Genomic DNA, 14,828 nt, shown 5'->3' with positions numbered 1-14,828 from the left:
ATGGGTTTGTTCGATGCCAAATTGGTTTAGTTTCGGGCTTGGGACTTCAGAGTCCACAGGTCAAAGCCAATCCTGGAATATCATGTTTCTCTTTTCAGCTCGTTTTGCTCTGTTAGCGGAGACACGGGCATTCAGCTGTCCGAGGGAGCTCTGAGCTTGTCGACTCATTTCATGTACCAAAATGCCCATTAAGAAAAGCCAGAATTGAGGGGAAGTGGAGCATGGGGGTATGGAAAACTATCGAGGATGATCCTTGATAAGTGGAATAACGTCATGGCAGCCCAACTTGGAGGAGGTTTTAGCACATGCATACCTACATATCTAGGTAGTAGGTACGCTAAGGTAGTTAATGTGGTACGTTTTTGCATGGATGTTCTTTTCTGCTTACCTTACTTCTCAGTGAGTTAACACAATCTCCAACAAAACAATTGCCAGCGCTGTCAGATCTTTATTTGGAGCAAGGAATGCAGGTCAGACACAGAAATATCAGAAGCTAGGGTGCGTTGCATTTGTCAATGTCACCAACCACCTATCTACACTGGGCTGTCAGGTATCATCCCACATGTTCGCGCGTTGCGCTATAAAGCAAGCGACACGATAGAATTCAAATTATTCAAAAGAACAGTATGGCATCAGGGGTATTTCCACAATAACCAATATCAACGATAACGCAGCCTGAGAACGATAATCCCCGCTCCTCAAGATCAAGTCGCAATTCGCGACTTGTCACGGACAACAGAATAGGAGCCTACTTCTTGTGGCCAAAGATCTTGGACTTGAGCTTGTCGGCAAGACCAACAGGAGTCTTGACCGCAGGCTTCTCGTGCTCCTCGGACTCCTTCTCAGAACCTGCGGTCTGCGCGTTGCCAGCGCCTCCACGGCCGGTATGGTAGTCTCGGCCGTCTTGGCTTGGTCGGACAGCAGTCTCGGGAATGATGTCCACATCCTTGCGCTCCGTGGCGGGTGTGCCTATGTCAGCGATGTTGCCAGCACCTGATGAAGTTGTATTAGCGACTTGTCTGAGTTCCGTGACAGGTGATGATGTATTGTGTGAATGCAAAAACAGAACATTACGCAAATGGTACAATGCTGGTGATAACTTACCTCCGCGGCCAGAACTGTACGCGCCATCACCGTGGCTTCCAACAACGCCAGTTCGAACAACCTCGCCGTCGACATACTCGGTATCGTCAGGCTTGAAGTTGCCTGCACCCCCGCGACCGTGAGAGACTTCGGCGGACATGGTTACTGATAAGACGGCAGGAGTGTATGATGCGTTCAGAGAGACTTTGAGTCGACAGTAGAGTAGAGTAGAGTTAAGTTTATAACGTCGAGTCTGACATAAAAGACAGCCGTTCAGGCGTCAGCGTGGCTCCAGGGCATGGCGACAACTTATAGCACCCATCCCGTCATCGGCCGGACGGGGAGCACAGCCATCAGGTTAAGCTTGTTTGTGTGCCTGAGACGTCTTTGATAAGGAATACAGTACCTAAGGTACATGGCATCATGAGAAAACCACAGCAGGGCTGTTATCTACTATCGACTGCCGTCCGATATCACTATTACTCAAATGGACTTCTCTTATCAGCCCGTCCGCACAACCAACCCCCCAAGAGGTTCGCCAAGGACGCCTAGAAGACCGCCAAAAACAACTAAACTGTGGTGAAAGGTCGCTAAATGCGGGTTGATACAGTGCATTTGAGATCTGGGCGCCAAGCATATGCGATGAGCGACAGCAGGGTGTGCTGATGGTTAAATCGGGAGCGGCCAGTCAGAAGCCGTCTTGTGTTTCCTGTTTACGTATCGGAATTTGCTGATTTAATGTGGGGGAGAACGGGATCGTTCAACTTATCGATCATCCAATGCTTCTCATTTCCACGGCCACGGGTCAAGACATCCTGTCTTATCAAGTACCCTGCAGTTGCGTTCGCCAGGTTGGGTGGGATCTTTCTTTCAGCCCATTTTTGTACGAAACCGGCCTTTTTCAACTTGCAACTAAGTATTGGATTCAGCAGGAACGTGCTCGAAGAATGTGCTCTTTTGATGGCTTCTGACGCAATTGTGATACTGATTATTCTCAATCTGTTCATTCACCTATTTTGACTTGTTGCAAGTCAAGCAAGCTCTCAGCTCAAATTCGTCAACCTCAATAATACAAGTCTTGACTGTTGAACACAAACTGTTTGCAGCCATTTAGCAAACTCTATCAATACCATCTATGTCTAAAGTCCCAAGTTTATACGGAAACCAAATTTCTATACCCAACATATACGGTACACACCCCAGTACAATCCAATACCCAAAATAGACATCTTGTCTGGCAGGACTCGTCTTCCAACCCCATTCTCTTCTCGCTTTGGGTCATCACCAACAGGCTCCTTGATCCATCTCTTTGGCACCTGTGTTATGAAGTCATACCAATAGTCCCCCATGATGCTATAGCCTTCATTTGTAGGATGCAAGCAGTCTCTCAACTCGCCCAGGTCAAATGTGCTGAAATCCACGGCAATAACATGATCACCATCCTTTCGTCGCTGTCGTACAAGCCCAGGGATCAGGGCTCTGTAAATAGGCATCCTGGGTTTCTCAGTATCACAGGATGCCAATGGTATCGCGACGAGGATTACCGCATCCGGGCAGTACCTAACAATCTTGTCAATGAGGTCGCCGAGACGAGTGGCAGCATCTTTGGGGTCGTTTCCTTCTTTGGAGATCGACGGTCGTAAATCCATGTCATTCGTTCCCGCGTGAAGGAGGACAAGATTTGGGTTTTGTTCCAACGACTCTGTGATGTGATCGTTTATATACTGAATTGTCTTGCCAGACCAGGCCGCCTAAATCCGTATAAGCGTAGTATCGTCACGTTCAATGGCTGGTCTCACATAATAACTGTCCTCCATAGAGCCTTTGCGTCTTGTACCCGCGAAGACAACTTTTTCTCCTTGAGTCAGTGTCAGTATATGTCAGTATACCCGTCAATTAATATTATACTGAATGGTCACGAAGCAACTTACGTGACAGATGTTTCGCGAGAGAAAGCCTGTAACCATTCCCATCGCCGCCGTCTGCATCACTTCCCCAACCCTCTGTTATAGAGTCCCCGACACAGAGTATACGAAGAGGGACTTCCAGTTTCCAGGCATCGTCAGATTCAACTTTGGTGTAATTCAAGACATCGAAAGCCGTGAAACCCGAAACGTTCCGAGCTATTTGTGCAGCATCCTCTCGTAGTTGTAGTGTTGAGGCATGAACCGCACTAACAAGACAAGCCAGTAATGAATACCACATGGTTGTTCACCACGACAAACAAGCGCTTATCGAAAGAAAAGAATAGGGATGAAACCCACAAAGGGTCGCAATACTAGGAATCAGAACATATTTTTAAAGTTACAATGGGTAGACGTGGTTGTTGGTTCTGGCAAATCTAAAGCAAACTAGTCAGCATTATCATCCATATTGGTTCCACCGCCTATCATTCCTGACCCATGATGAAACACCACAATGCAGGGTTTCTGGAGGATTTCTCGGTATTAAACGTAAGTAACGGAACAGTCACTTCAAGCAACTGTTGGGTCACATGTTCAGTTGTATTGTTTGCAAACTCAAGTGGCGTGCCCTTCACGAAGTCGACGCAAAAAGGACAAAGGTTCGAGCGAAGCTGGTAACCATGTGGAAAAGGAGAAGATCATCTCGGATCGACTCAAAAAGAGCACTTGTGTAACAAGTTGTTTGTTATGGATGCCAATCTCAGTTCATGCCGATGCTCCATAGTCCGTCTCTACCTGGCTATCGCTAGTTCATTCTTAATTCTCTACACCCCTGCGAGACATGACGTCTAGTCTCGTCTAAAATTTCTCATCAACGCCATATCGATCACATAAACTCCCTATTATGCTCATTCTCATGTCTTCTCATGTCTTCTCATAACTTACGTCTCCCATCAAGCCCTTCCAGCTCGGCCGACCTGAAGAATCTCACCTGTCAGGGCCTCGTCCCCTCGCAACACTGGCCATGAGGTGCCGTCAGATTTGGCGAGGACAAATTCTAGCTTCGTGCCGAGCACTCTGTACGATGACTTCTCTGGGTCGATCGACGCATAGAGAGGGACTTGGGCTGTATAGCGCTTGGGGGGCGAGTCGGTTGTAGTAAGGTCCAGGTTCAGTTGCTTCGGCTGTAACTCGATCTTGGCTGTGCTCTTGTCGATCTTCTTCAGGAAGAAGGATGCAATAACATTGACTGGGGTCTGGTAAAAATCATGCCTATAACTATTAGCATGAACAATCATAGAATTTGACCGCGGTTTTGTTTAGTGAACTCACCTGACGTTTGAGACGACCTCCTCACTATTGGCGCCATCCTTCTTACCACTGCCGACAAACAAGTGTCTGTTCTTCGTCTTGCACCCCTCAATCTTCATAAACTGATCAAACTCCAACACTCGCCTCTTGCAACAGGAGTATCCCTTGCTCCCCTCGTGGAAGATTGGTACTCCTGGATGGTGAACACACTCCTCGTCATCTCTCGAGCTGCCCTTCTTGTACGTTGCGCCGCATGCCCTTCTCTTACAGCCAACACCGTCCGCAATCTCAAGACTGGGATCATCATCTTCCGACTCAGGAGCAGGTGGTGGTAGCGTAGGAGCGTGCTGGGCAGTTGGAATCGGTGCGCGAGACGGAGTGGCGGCGTTTAGAGCATCGATCTTCTGAGCGAGGGCAGCATCATCCTGCTGGGGTTTCTCCTCGAGCTGAGGCGGCTTGTCGGTGGTCGAGTGTGTGCCCGTCGTACAAGGAGGAATATCCATAAACTCGTCAAAGGTCAAGACACGAGGCTTGCAGCACTTCCATCCTTTTCACGGTTAGTTAGTATGCTATGCAATGCAATGCACAATGGCAGGTCAAAACAACATCTGCTCTGCCAGATCAACCTACCTTTCTGCCCCTCGTGGAAAATGGGCGGACCAGGGTGGTACTCGCACTTCTCATCTGGATCGGTAAACTCTTTCCCGCAACCTTGATGGACACATTTTTGAGACATTTCGCGAGTAGTACAAGGTCTATACTCCACAGGAAGAATTGGCAGTTTAGTGATTGTCTAGAAGGAAGAGAAAGGAGTATTTGACTCGGACTTTGGTGGGGTGGGAGCTTCTAGAATTCAAGCTCTGTCGTGGAGGCGATGACGATGCTGGAACAGAGCTATATTCTCACCGCTTTCCTGTTTCGATGCGGGGTCGCATCTGATTTGCTTGTGCAATTAGACGCGACGGGTTGCATGCGTCTCGTCTAATCTCAGGCCATTTTCAAGACGGCATTGTCTTTATATACCGAGCCATTGAGACACTTCCACGGGGCTCCTCTAATCACTTCACCATGTTTGCTACTCGTCGTCTTCTCTTTTCAACGAGAATTACGTTCTTCACTCGGGAAACTTGTGGTCTCTGCACCCAGGCTAAGCATGTATTGTCAGATGTTTGGGATAAGAGACCCTTTGACTATACAGAGGTTAATGTCGATCTCCCAAAGCCTGAGTCCAAGCAATGGAGAGACATATACGACTTTGATGTCCCGGTGGTCAGCAGAAATACTTACCTAAAGGCACTGAAATTCTTGTTAACATCCATATAATGCAGATTCACATCAGTAAAGCCTCCGCACCTGAAGAAGAGCCAAGCAAAGTTGGTAAAGCAATTAAATTGATGCACAGATTCACTGCCGAGCAAGTCGAGGCTCAAATGGACAAAGCAGAGAAAAACTAACTTCTCCTTGCGGCACACATCAATATCCCTTTCCTCTGGTTGGTGCCAAGCTTCCATCAGCGAAGCTGAGCTGCTCTTTGGCTACCAGGCCCAAGGACGTATAATCAGTTACTACATTCATCATGTCAAACCCCTGATCAGCGTATATCTTTGCCTGTTCACCCCCTGTGCAGTATACGCCTGTCTTCTTGCCTGCTCTCTGACCCGCAGCCAGGATCTTGGCAATGGCGTCTTTCAGTTCCGTGGCCATGACTCCTTCGATAATGGGGTAGCCGAGTGCGTTTCCTGTTGTGAATTAATACTTTCCCTTTGGGTCAACTTTGTAATTTTTTGGGAGACAAACCAAGATCGAACGGTCCAATGAATAACACGTCGATGCCATCAACGGCAGCAATCTCGTCGATAGACTCAAGTGCCTCCTTGGTCTCAATTTGAACAATGGTCAAGAGAGAATCATTTGCTTGCTGAAGATACTCTGAGAAGCTCGGCTCAGGGTGGAATCGCTCTGGAGCGATTGGTGACCCGAAACCTCGACGGCCTAGGGGCGGAAACTTGGCAGATTGCACAAGTTGTCTGGCTTCTTCAGGCGTCCTCAGCAAAGGCACAACAATCTTTGTCTAATCAGCAACATGGCACGGCTTTAGAGAGATGGCAACTTACGCCGTGAGCTCCACTGTCGAGTGCACCTGAGAAATGTCAACACCGAGTTCCCAAGCATGGATATCTCTGCAGCCTCACGCTTTACCATCCATCCTTGCATATCGGGCAGTCTCACAATGGGCGAAACCCCTAAAGCCGCAATTGCAGGGACGGCATCGTGCATTGCACCATCTTGACATGTCAGGCCTATATCCAACCATTTTAGTATAGGCTCAACTTACCATCCAAGTTCCCATGCTCGCAGTCTACCAAGACCCAATCAACTCCTGACCTTGCTAATACTCGCGACACGTTTGCGCCGGGAAGCATCTGCCAGGCGCCAAATGCCTTCTTTCCCTCCAGAAGAGCTGTCCGTAATCTATTAGATGCCTGCATGGCAGACAATCTAGACATCATTCTGGTTGCCACCCGTGGTTGTAACGTGTTGGGCGTCAAGGCCGATCGTAACCGGAGGGTTGCTGATGTCCATACTCTACTCATATTGTCTTGTTTTTACCTCGTATAATGGCCATAGATAGTGCAGAAAGCCAACTTGCTCGGGGAAGCATCCTCCGAGAACCCAATTTATACGACAAAGATCAGACATTTCCCCGGAGGGCCCCGTTCCCCGTCCCCAGCTCCTCAGCGGGGAGCTCTCGATTGTGGGGTCTCGTGGGGGATATCAAGCTGCTTCAGGAAGCCGATGCCTATCCGTACAGCTTGCAATTGGCTGCCGAAGAGACTTATTGTTGTAGGGCGGGTGGCTTCACTCATAGGGCGCATATAACTTGGAGCAGTATCGGGTATCTTTGCTTTTATTGTCTTGTTTGCAAACTGCAAGCTTGCGTGCCATTGTCTATTTGTTCGCTGTCTAAATCTGACAGAAACAGTAATTCATTTTCCTTATAGCAAACTGTATCCATTATGTTCAATTTTGCGATCAACGTAATCTTGGCCACCTTTTATACCAATAATTGTATGTGCCTCAGAACAATCACTGTTCGGCGCCCGAGTCACCTGCTGCAGGCTCCATTGTCGTCAATTCAGCGGATTTGTCTCCTCCCTGATGTGGTGATTGATAGATTTTTGTTTGGATCGCTTTTGCCGCTGCATCCAGTAATTGAAGGACTGGCTGCTGCTGTAGAGTCGCCTAATTGTTTATATCCTTCAATGGGGCTTTGATTTTCTTGGTTCCCACTCCGTCCAGTACCACGCGCAACTTAAGAAGCTTGGAGGCATCTGATATCACCGTTAGCAAAGAAAGCCAAATATATGACCAGCCGTCAGCATACCCCAAGTAATCCTCCTTGATGCTACCGATGGCCCACATTTCTCCAACCTCTGTTCGAGTTCCTATGATTTTGACGCGAACGTGGGTTTGGGGCTCAATGGAGGTGTCCTCGTTGTTTGTGAACTGAGGTGGCGTCGCATTGGGGTCATATTTCACATCACTAGGAATCAGCTATCGTAACTGTTAGAAAATATTACATCGCAGCCATGTGGTGACGTACATGGGCTGAAACAAACAGCTGCAGAGGTCCTGCGTGAGCGAAGAAGCCTTGTGGGTTAATAGAGTGCACAACTGCATCGACCTGACTGAAGTCAGACTCCTAGGTCATTAATCCTCGGCAGTGAAGGCCTTACCGTCTCGCCTTTGAATGGCCGCCATACTACGGCACGATATCCGACAGTAAATTCAGCCATACCAAGACCGGGGAGGATTCGTCCTTCAGAGATTTCGAAAGCGTCCATGATGGAAATGATGAAGTAGCTGCCAGCGCATGTGCCTTCAACGTCCTTCAAGAGCTTCGCGGTCACGAGGTCGTGCATGTTGCGACCCATGAAAGAAGGGTGCAAGGTGACCTTGCGCTCCAAATTATAAAGAAAAAACATGGCGAAGAGCGATTTCGGGGAGAAGCGAAGATATCGATGGTAAGCGAGTGGGCGGTTTCGGTTGGCAATGAAGTTGCGATATTGCAATATGTTCGATGGCCGACTAGAGCACGAAAACGGGTGTGTGTTCGATCAAGCGAGAGATTAAGCTAATAACTACCGCTTCGTAGGGTTCTGCGATCAATCGAGGGAGGGCGCCGGGCGAAAGCGCGTACGAAAAGGAACGAGACGTAGTGACAGCTTGGCATAGGCTTAGAAATGAAGCGCGCCGAGGAGTTGCGTATCGCTCGCTGAAGAGAGATGAGAGGGGAAAATATATTAAGAGAAAGGCCCTGACGTGTCAAGTCAAAATATGACTGCTGACCTTCTTGACGCGAGCGCAGAGGGAGGTTGTTTATTCCTTGGGTGAAAGAATGCCAAGTGAGGTGGAAGTTTGGACAATGAAATCGACGAGGCTGAGCTGGCCCATGCGTTCCTATGAGACCTGCCCAATCAGAGTTCGTGGGCTTTTCAGCCACATGTGTGGCGTCTAAGCGATAGCTGCCTTATCACACCTCAACCTCAACGACATGGGATTTTAGAGAATATCATTTTCGGATACGTACTGAATGCGAGACTTGAGTATAGAGAGGCATTTTAAGTTTATTGAGTCATGTGTAGGTAACAAGTAAATAGATGCTACTCTAAACAAAATTCACTGGCCCCCCTATCATACGCTCACAAAACACCTAGTGTCAACTTAACTGGCTGAGAGTTTCCATTGATGAAAGCTTCAATACAGACCGGTGGAGTAGGTTGGTACCTGAAAGGAAGAATATCTGCCAAAGACGCAATACTCTAGCAGAATATGGCCTATCAGGCCGAATGATTATCACTGAGAGGCATACACGAAGTCTTGAGTGGAGGTTTCGGCCTCGGCTTCAACCTCTCGCAACCGGACTCTTCCAGAATAAAACCCGGATGGGATGTGGTACGATTCAAGGGAAGCGAATGGAAGCCTCTCCGAACCTTGTCCTTCGTCCTCCTCTTGAGATATTAATCGGCACCAAAATTCTAAAAACCTGGGGAATAAACAAGGGCGATGAGATTCCGACCAATACAATAAGACTTCGTATATTCCTTGTCGACATTGACTGGCTTGTGTTTGATGGAAGGCGCAACCACCCGAGTAAAAGGAGACAAGCACACGACGTGCTGGAAGGCATAGTGGACATGGGGCAAGGGGTGAAAGAAAGGAGCTCCAAAATGGAAGTTACTGTACGGACTTGGGACCCACCCCGAGCAGCTGCGGCGGTGCATCCAAGCGGGTCTTCTAAGGTTAGGGAGGGAGTTGAGGATCAGAAGTGGCAGCAGCCAGTGGACACAGGCTCGCAAAAATGGAAAGCACATGAAAACGAACAACTCATCACTGTAGAAAGCCACTCACTCACACTCTTTTTACCGTATTGTGCCTGCCGTGCCATATCATACCTGCGTTGCCTTCGGCCTTTGCCAACCTTCGATTTCTTGGCTCGTCTTGTTTTCTTCTACTCATTCTTTATTACTGCAGGATCCTGCCTTTTGAAGCCTTTGCAGCCCTTCTAATTTGACGGACGCACCTCCTGCGTCAAAACGAACCTGGGAAGGAGGTCATCCCGTCATCCCGTCTCGGACTGTGATACCTCGAGGTAACACACAATCACCTTAACTACTACCTACCAGGTACACCTACCCAACCAAGTTGTAATCATCTTCATCATTCATCCATCACAAGAAAGCATCCTTTACCTTACCCACGCAAACTTGCATTCGGTCGCCCTGGGATCTCTTCTTTTTGGATTCAGATCCACAACTGTAGCCTCAGAAATCATCAAACTGCATAGACCAGCAGCTCACGGACCACGTCAAGCCGAGTTCATCGCTCGTCAAATTGTCAGATTCAAAGCAGCTTGATAGGCTTTTTGTCTCCTCACTTTTCATACTCTCAGTCTGCTACAACTCTCGTGTCGTCTCTGTTGAGGGGGCCCTTACTCATCATGTCTCTGGATCTTGAACAGCACCTCACCTTTGTAAGTCACATTTCGATACGCCATTTATCATATGTCGAAAATCATACTAATATGCGGTAGTATGGTGCTTACCACCATAACTCGGTTAATGTCGCCATCCACATGGTTTGCGTCCCCCTCATCCTCTTATCGGGGTTCTGTATGGTTCGTCTCTTCATGTCCTCGCCGGCTTATGCATGTTGCGTTGCTCTGCATCTGCTTTCTTACCAGAACTCCATCTGACATTTCTCCAGGCCACATACACCGGCACTCTCGTTCCTACACCATCTTGGATCACTCCCCCTTATCTGGACCTCAACCTTGGTGTCATTGGTGCCAGCCTTTATTCCTTGCTCTATCTGCTCTTGGAGCCCTTTGCAGGCTTCCTTCTGGCTCTTTTTTGTATGGGGGGTGCAGCACTTGGCAACTACTTCCATCAGCAAAACCCTGACACCACTTTTCAGGGTGCTCTGGCTATCCATGTTGTCTGCTGGATCTTCCAGTTTATTGGTCATGGTAAATATGAAGGGCGTGCCCCTGCTTTGCTCGACAACCTCATCCAGGCCGTCTTCCTTGCCCCTATGTTTGTATGGCTTGAGATACTCTTCAAGTTTGGATACCGACCAGAGCTCCGATCTCGTGTCAACAAGAAAGTCCAGGTCGAGATTGAGAAATTCAGGTCAAAGAACGGCAAGGCCCAATAGAGCAATCATCTCAGCCCAATCTACTTCCCTGATCTTGAGCATATAAGATGGTCCGTCAGACGACCAGTGCTCCGGATACTGCGTTGTAGAACCAGCTTCAACATCGAGACAAACCACGTTCTGACGTGTCCCCGCTTACATTTCAGATACCATCAATCGATGATCAGTAGCGAGCACCCAATCTATCGTCATTGGACCTCATTGCACGGAATACGACAGTATTCTTTTCGCCGCCGCGGAGACGAAGGTGGCATTGGTGATCTCACCCTTTTGTTTACTCGCGCATTTGATGCTCTTGAGAGCGGATTCGTTTGCTTACACGACCGTTAGGTTGTCCTGAGACTCATGAAATCGGCACGTGAAATACAAGGAGAAGGTCAGGAGGTGGATCAGTCCAGGTAACAGCCTCAGCATCATATGGAGTGTATGGAGTTGTTTTGTTTGCAATTAAATAACAGTTTACATCAAGCACGTAGTAAATTCATCAATATATTCGTATCATTTATCAATGGGCATCATTCACATTATATTCATCCAGGAACAAACGTTATATTGCTATCTAATCTTCTTCACGATGCCGTTCTCAAGGCCATTTCGGTCCGTGTTGGTCTGCTAATAAAGGCAGGTTTGCTGTATATTGTTAATTTAGAGCTCATATTCGTCATCAACATGACAAAACTGTATCTCTATCGACTTGGGTCGTTCAGCAGGATGGTGAACATGGACCTGATATTCTCGAACATGATCTAGACGCTTGCAAGTTTGATCGTCTCCCTGTTGAATAACAAGCAGAAAAACCTCACCGCCTCGATCACCATCGATGCCTTGTGGAGGCTCCGAGGAGAGAGAGGGCGCACGTCGAAGCTTGTTAGGGATCCCAGCCTCATCTAAGCTTTATGACTCTAGGTCGTGGTAAACCATACGCAGGCAATTCGTTGCGCGGCTGCGTTGTAGGCTCGGCTGACCAGCTTCACGGTGTCTTGGCGGACACAGGCGTCGTTGGTTTGGACGTTTTCGGTCGGTCTCCAACCCTGAGCTGCCCGAGTTAGTCATCTTAGATGCTCGTACTGGCCAAGCAAGTATCACAGGGATAGTCCGGGCGTTGTTGGCCTTCTATCTTGCGTTTGCAAGGCCTGACTGGGCACAGCCAGTCCAGAATGGGTCGAAGAAACTGCTTTTGTCGGGCCTTGATCTTTTGGCAAGGGACTGGCATATACCTCATGTGATGACACTTGAAGCTGAAGATCTGCTGGCACATGTTAATGCTGGTGTTTTCAAGTTAATGTATGGATCAGGCGTGAAGTATTACTTTTGTTGGTTATCTTGTGACGATGGGGGCACTGGCTTATATTATACTTGTCCCTGGTTTATCTTGTCGGCAAGTGTCAGACGAACATCTCCATTGTTCGGGCGTAATTGCAAAAGCTAGAGAGTGAATCTGCGAGAGGCCTGGTCTGTGTATATGTTCTTTTTTGTTTTCAGCTAATTCCTTTGTTACGGTCATCACTGTGCATTTGAAAGGGCCCGGGCTTGTCAATGACATGAGGAGTTGCTTTGGTAAAGTCTGTCCTGTATTCTGTTGAAGGATGAGAAACTGAACTACCTTACAATATGGAATCAATCAACACAAATAAGCTCCTATGTCAATAAAATACGGGTATGTTCGCCGTGTTAACTCCCAACCCATAGTTAGTTGACTAGAACAACTAGAGTCGAGAAATTCGTTCTTCCTTTTCGGTCTTTGAGGCATTGAACTTCATCTCGTTCTCGTGCTTCAATCTGCTCTGCTACTTCTGTAGCTTCGCGTCCATTTCCTTCTGAAGCTCGTGTTGAATAATGTCCAACTTCTGCTCCCTCTCCTGCTGGGCCTTCTCATGGCGATTAGTCTGTAGGGATGAGCATCGTACGCGTATATAAACATGGTTGCTGTATAGTTGTATGTCTTCACTGACCTCGTTGGCAAGATGTTGCGGAGTTGCAACAGCATATTGCTTTCCCTCGCTGGAGTACAAATATCTGAACTTTCCATCCTTGGAGACCTTTGGTCTGTTGTGTTCTGGCCATAGATATGGCTTCTTCTCCTCCTCCCCCTTCTCTTCGTCTCGCTTCTGGATCATTCTGTATACTCTCTTAATCCTCTTCTTTGCATCTTCCCCGTCGTCACTGTCGCTGTCGCTGTCGCCCTCACTCTCATTGTCATATTCCTCGTGTTCCTTGTCCTCGTCTTTATCTTCTTCAGTGTGTGGCTTAATAGAGTCACGTCACATAGATGGAACCATCCCTGGGTTTTCGATAATTTGAGTATAACCGGTGGGGTTTTCTATCTCGGTCTCTCCCAGGGTTTTGTTGAAGTTTTTAAGAAGCGCCTTGGCCAAAGTCTTCTCATGCTCAGAAACTTCCATCTTGTCGAGTGAGACGTATATGTGGCTGTCGGGTTTTGGAGGTTTATACTCATGTTCGGTCTTGTTTCCAGACTGGCGAGTCTGGTTCAACTTTGGCTCGTTCTCTTCGGTGTCTGGTCTCTTTTGTATGATGCGCCTAGCCACAAAGGAGCTGTTTCTGGTCGCTGGAGCTGAAAAGGGACTAGATTCAAGAGGGTATCTAGGATCGTCCCTATAATGATCAACAGGCTCAAGGCGAGGGAAGTCGCTGTCTTTGAGCTTTTCGCCCAGTCCTCCAGTTCTGTTATGTTTCACCAATGGTGAAGCGAAGACAGCTCCGACCAGGAACCAGGTCAGCACTATGAAGATATTGATTTCCATTCTGGTCAGCGCGTGGGTGTTGTATGTGCTGCGTATGGTTCATGGCCAGATAAGAAACAGAGGGTTTTCTGAAGCAAGGCAGCACATTTTACTTATACATGACTAAGGCTTGACATAAATTTGACTTTCATCATCACATATCACGTCAACAAAGCTTGTATGGTTACGAATCATAGACACGGAGACCAAATCATTGAATCAAAAAGTTTGTCTGATCCATCTTGTCCACTCATTGGGTATACTGATCTTGGTTTCATGTTCTCGGTGTACGCCTAATTTTGCCGGTGTCTGCACTATTGGATGCATAAAACTGTGTCGGCGTTACTCAGGAAACATTTGGAACATTCTTTGGGGTTGAGTTATGTCGAGATTGGTTGGTATTGGTGATGTACAAGCACACCCTGTGTATGTATTGTCTGTCCCTACTGCGCTTATCGTGACTAATTCCAGTATATATTTTCTTGTCCGGTCGATACTTGGAGCTTCTCTATTCAGTACGAGTGATAGATCATACAGGGAGAATTTCGATGCATCGTAGCTCAGTATCTCAACTAGGCCATGTTGTCGGACGAGAGAAAAGGCCAAAAACCAATTGGTATCCCAGAATAGAGAATTACGCTTCTGGGAGATCTGCAGTTTAACGGAATGGCCAATGGGGTCATCATTTGCTCGCTCTTTTGTCATTTTGGTGATAATTTTGTACTCGATCAACTGAGCTCGCCTACTTGCAGATTCGAACTTTTGCGAGGAACACTATGGTTACTCTGTGGCTCCCAAGTAAAATTCAGTTTATACTTATGCAGTTTTAATACTCCCTATTATCGTCTAGGAGATTCCGTCGCCTTCGTTCTTTTCCAAATATCGAATCATTTTCTGTTGTCAAGGTTCACTCTTGTAGGTGCTGAACCTTGCTGAATACCTTGAGGTAGCATGTTAGCAAATACTATAGGGTAAGCTCATGATAGTTGGATATCATAGAAATCAATGGGATGATATGTTTTGTCGTATTGGGTCAAGCACAACGTTATCAGCGGCGGTTTCGGGATTCCGG

At 47.5% G+C, this 14,828-nt stretch overlaps 8 protein-coding genes across 8 annotated transcripts; 2 read left to right on the top strand and 6 right to left on the bottom strand.

Annotated features, from left to right (window-relative positions):
- Nucleotides 1–748: 748 nt before the first annotated feature.
- On the bottom strand, nt 749–1,243 carry FPRO_00724 (uncharacterized protein; the record flags this gene model as incomplete). The annotated part of the gene is made up of 2 exons (XM_031223248.1): nt 749–993; nt 1,105–1,243. 2 exons carry the CDS (start codon nt 1,241–1,243, stop codon nt 749–751), a joined length of 384 nt encoding a protein of 127 aa, XP_031075747.1.
- Nucleotides 1,244–2,255: 1,012 nt separating this feature from the next.
- Nucleotides 2,256–3,288, bottom strand: FPRO_00725 (uncharacterized protein; the record flags this gene model as incomplete). Its single annotated transcript, XM_031223237.1, has 3 exons — nt 2,256–2,834; nt 2,883–2,941; nt 3,015–3,288. 3 exons carry the CDS (start codon nt 3,286–3,288, stop codon nt 2,256–2,258), a joined length of 912 nt encoding a protein of 303 aa, XP_031075746.1.
- A 652-nt stretch (nt 3,289–3,940) lies between these two features.
- FPRO_00726 (uncharacterized protein) lies at nt 3,941–5,034 on the bottom strand (the record flags this gene model as incomplete). The annotated part of the gene is made up of 3 exons (XM_031223225.1): nt 3,941–4,259; nt 4,320–4,845; nt 4,929–5,034. 3 exons carry the CDS (start codon nt 5,032–5,034, stop codon nt 3,941–3,943), a joined length of 951 nt encoding a protein of 316 aa, XP_031075745.1.
- A 332-nt stretch (nt 5,035–5,366) lies between these two features.
- On the top strand, nt 5,367–5,752 carry FPRO_00727 (uncharacterized protein; the record flags this gene model as incomplete). The annotated part of the gene is made up of 2 exons (XM_031223214.1): nt 5,367–5,567; nt 5,627–5,752. The coding sequence occupies 2 exons, from the start codon at nt 5,367–5,369 to the stop codon at nt 5,750–5,752; spliced, it is 327 nt and encodes a 108-aa protein (XP_031075744.1).
- A 19-nt stretch (nt 5,753–5,771) lies between these two features.
- Nucleotides 5,772–6,808, bottom strand: FPRO_00728 (uncharacterized protein; the record flags this gene model as incomplete). The annotated part of the gene is made up of 5 exons (XM_031223203.1): nt 5,772–6,037; nt 6,096–6,369; nt 6,413–6,438; nt 6,491–6,598; nt 6,634–6,808. 5 exons carry the CDS (start codon nt 6,806–6,808, stop codon nt 5,772–5,774), a joined length of 849 nt encoding a protein of 282 aa, XP_031075743.1.
- An 803-nt stretch (nt 6,809–7,611) lies between these two features.
- On the bottom strand, nt 7,612–8,284 carry FPRO_00729 (putative DNA-directed RNA polymerase II chain Rpb7; the record flags this gene model as incomplete). The annotated part of the gene is made up of 4 exons (XM_031223192.1): nt 7,612–7,630; nt 7,684–7,853; nt 7,903–7,983; nt 8,036–8,284. The coding sequence occupies 4 exons, from the start codon at nt 8,282–8,284 to the stop codon at nt 7,612–7,614; spliced, it is 519 nt and encodes a 172-aa protein (XP_031075742.1).
- A 2,015-nt stretch (nt 8,285–10,299) lies between these two features.
- Nucleotides 10,300–11,015, top strand: FPRO_00730 (uncharacterized protein; the record flags this gene model as incomplete). The annotated part of the gene is made up of 3 exons (XM_031223181.1): nt 10,300–10,332; nt 10,393–10,476; nt 10,566–11,015. The coding sequence occupies 3 exons, from the start codon at nt 10,300–10,302 to the stop codon at nt 11,013–11,015; spliced, it is 567 nt and encodes a 188-aa protein (XP_031075741.1).
- Nucleotides 11,016–12,802: 1,787 nt separating this feature from the next.
- FPRO_00731 (uncharacterized protein) lies at nt 12,803–13,777 on the bottom strand (the record flags this gene model as incomplete). Its single annotated transcript, XM_031223170.1, has 2 exons — nt 12,803–13,239; nt 13,324–13,777. 2 exons carry the CDS (start codon nt 13,775–13,777, stop codon nt 12,803–12,805), a joined length of 891 nt encoding a protein of 296 aa, XP_031075740.1.
- Nucleotides 13,778–14,828: the final 1,051 nt, after the last annotated feature.

The sequence above is a fragment of the Fusarium proliferatum genome (genome assembly GCF_900067095.1).
Source record: "Fusarium proliferatum ET1 genome assembly, contig: FPRO_scaffold001, whole genome shotgun sequence".
NCBI classification, from domain to species: domain Eukaryota; kingdom Fungi; phylum Ascomycota; class Sordariomycetes; order Hypocreales; family Nectriaceae; genus Fusarium; species Fusarium proliferatum.
The sequence above is the reverse complement of the archived record's forward strand: the minus strand, read 5'-3'. Positions and strand labels throughout refer to the sequence as shown.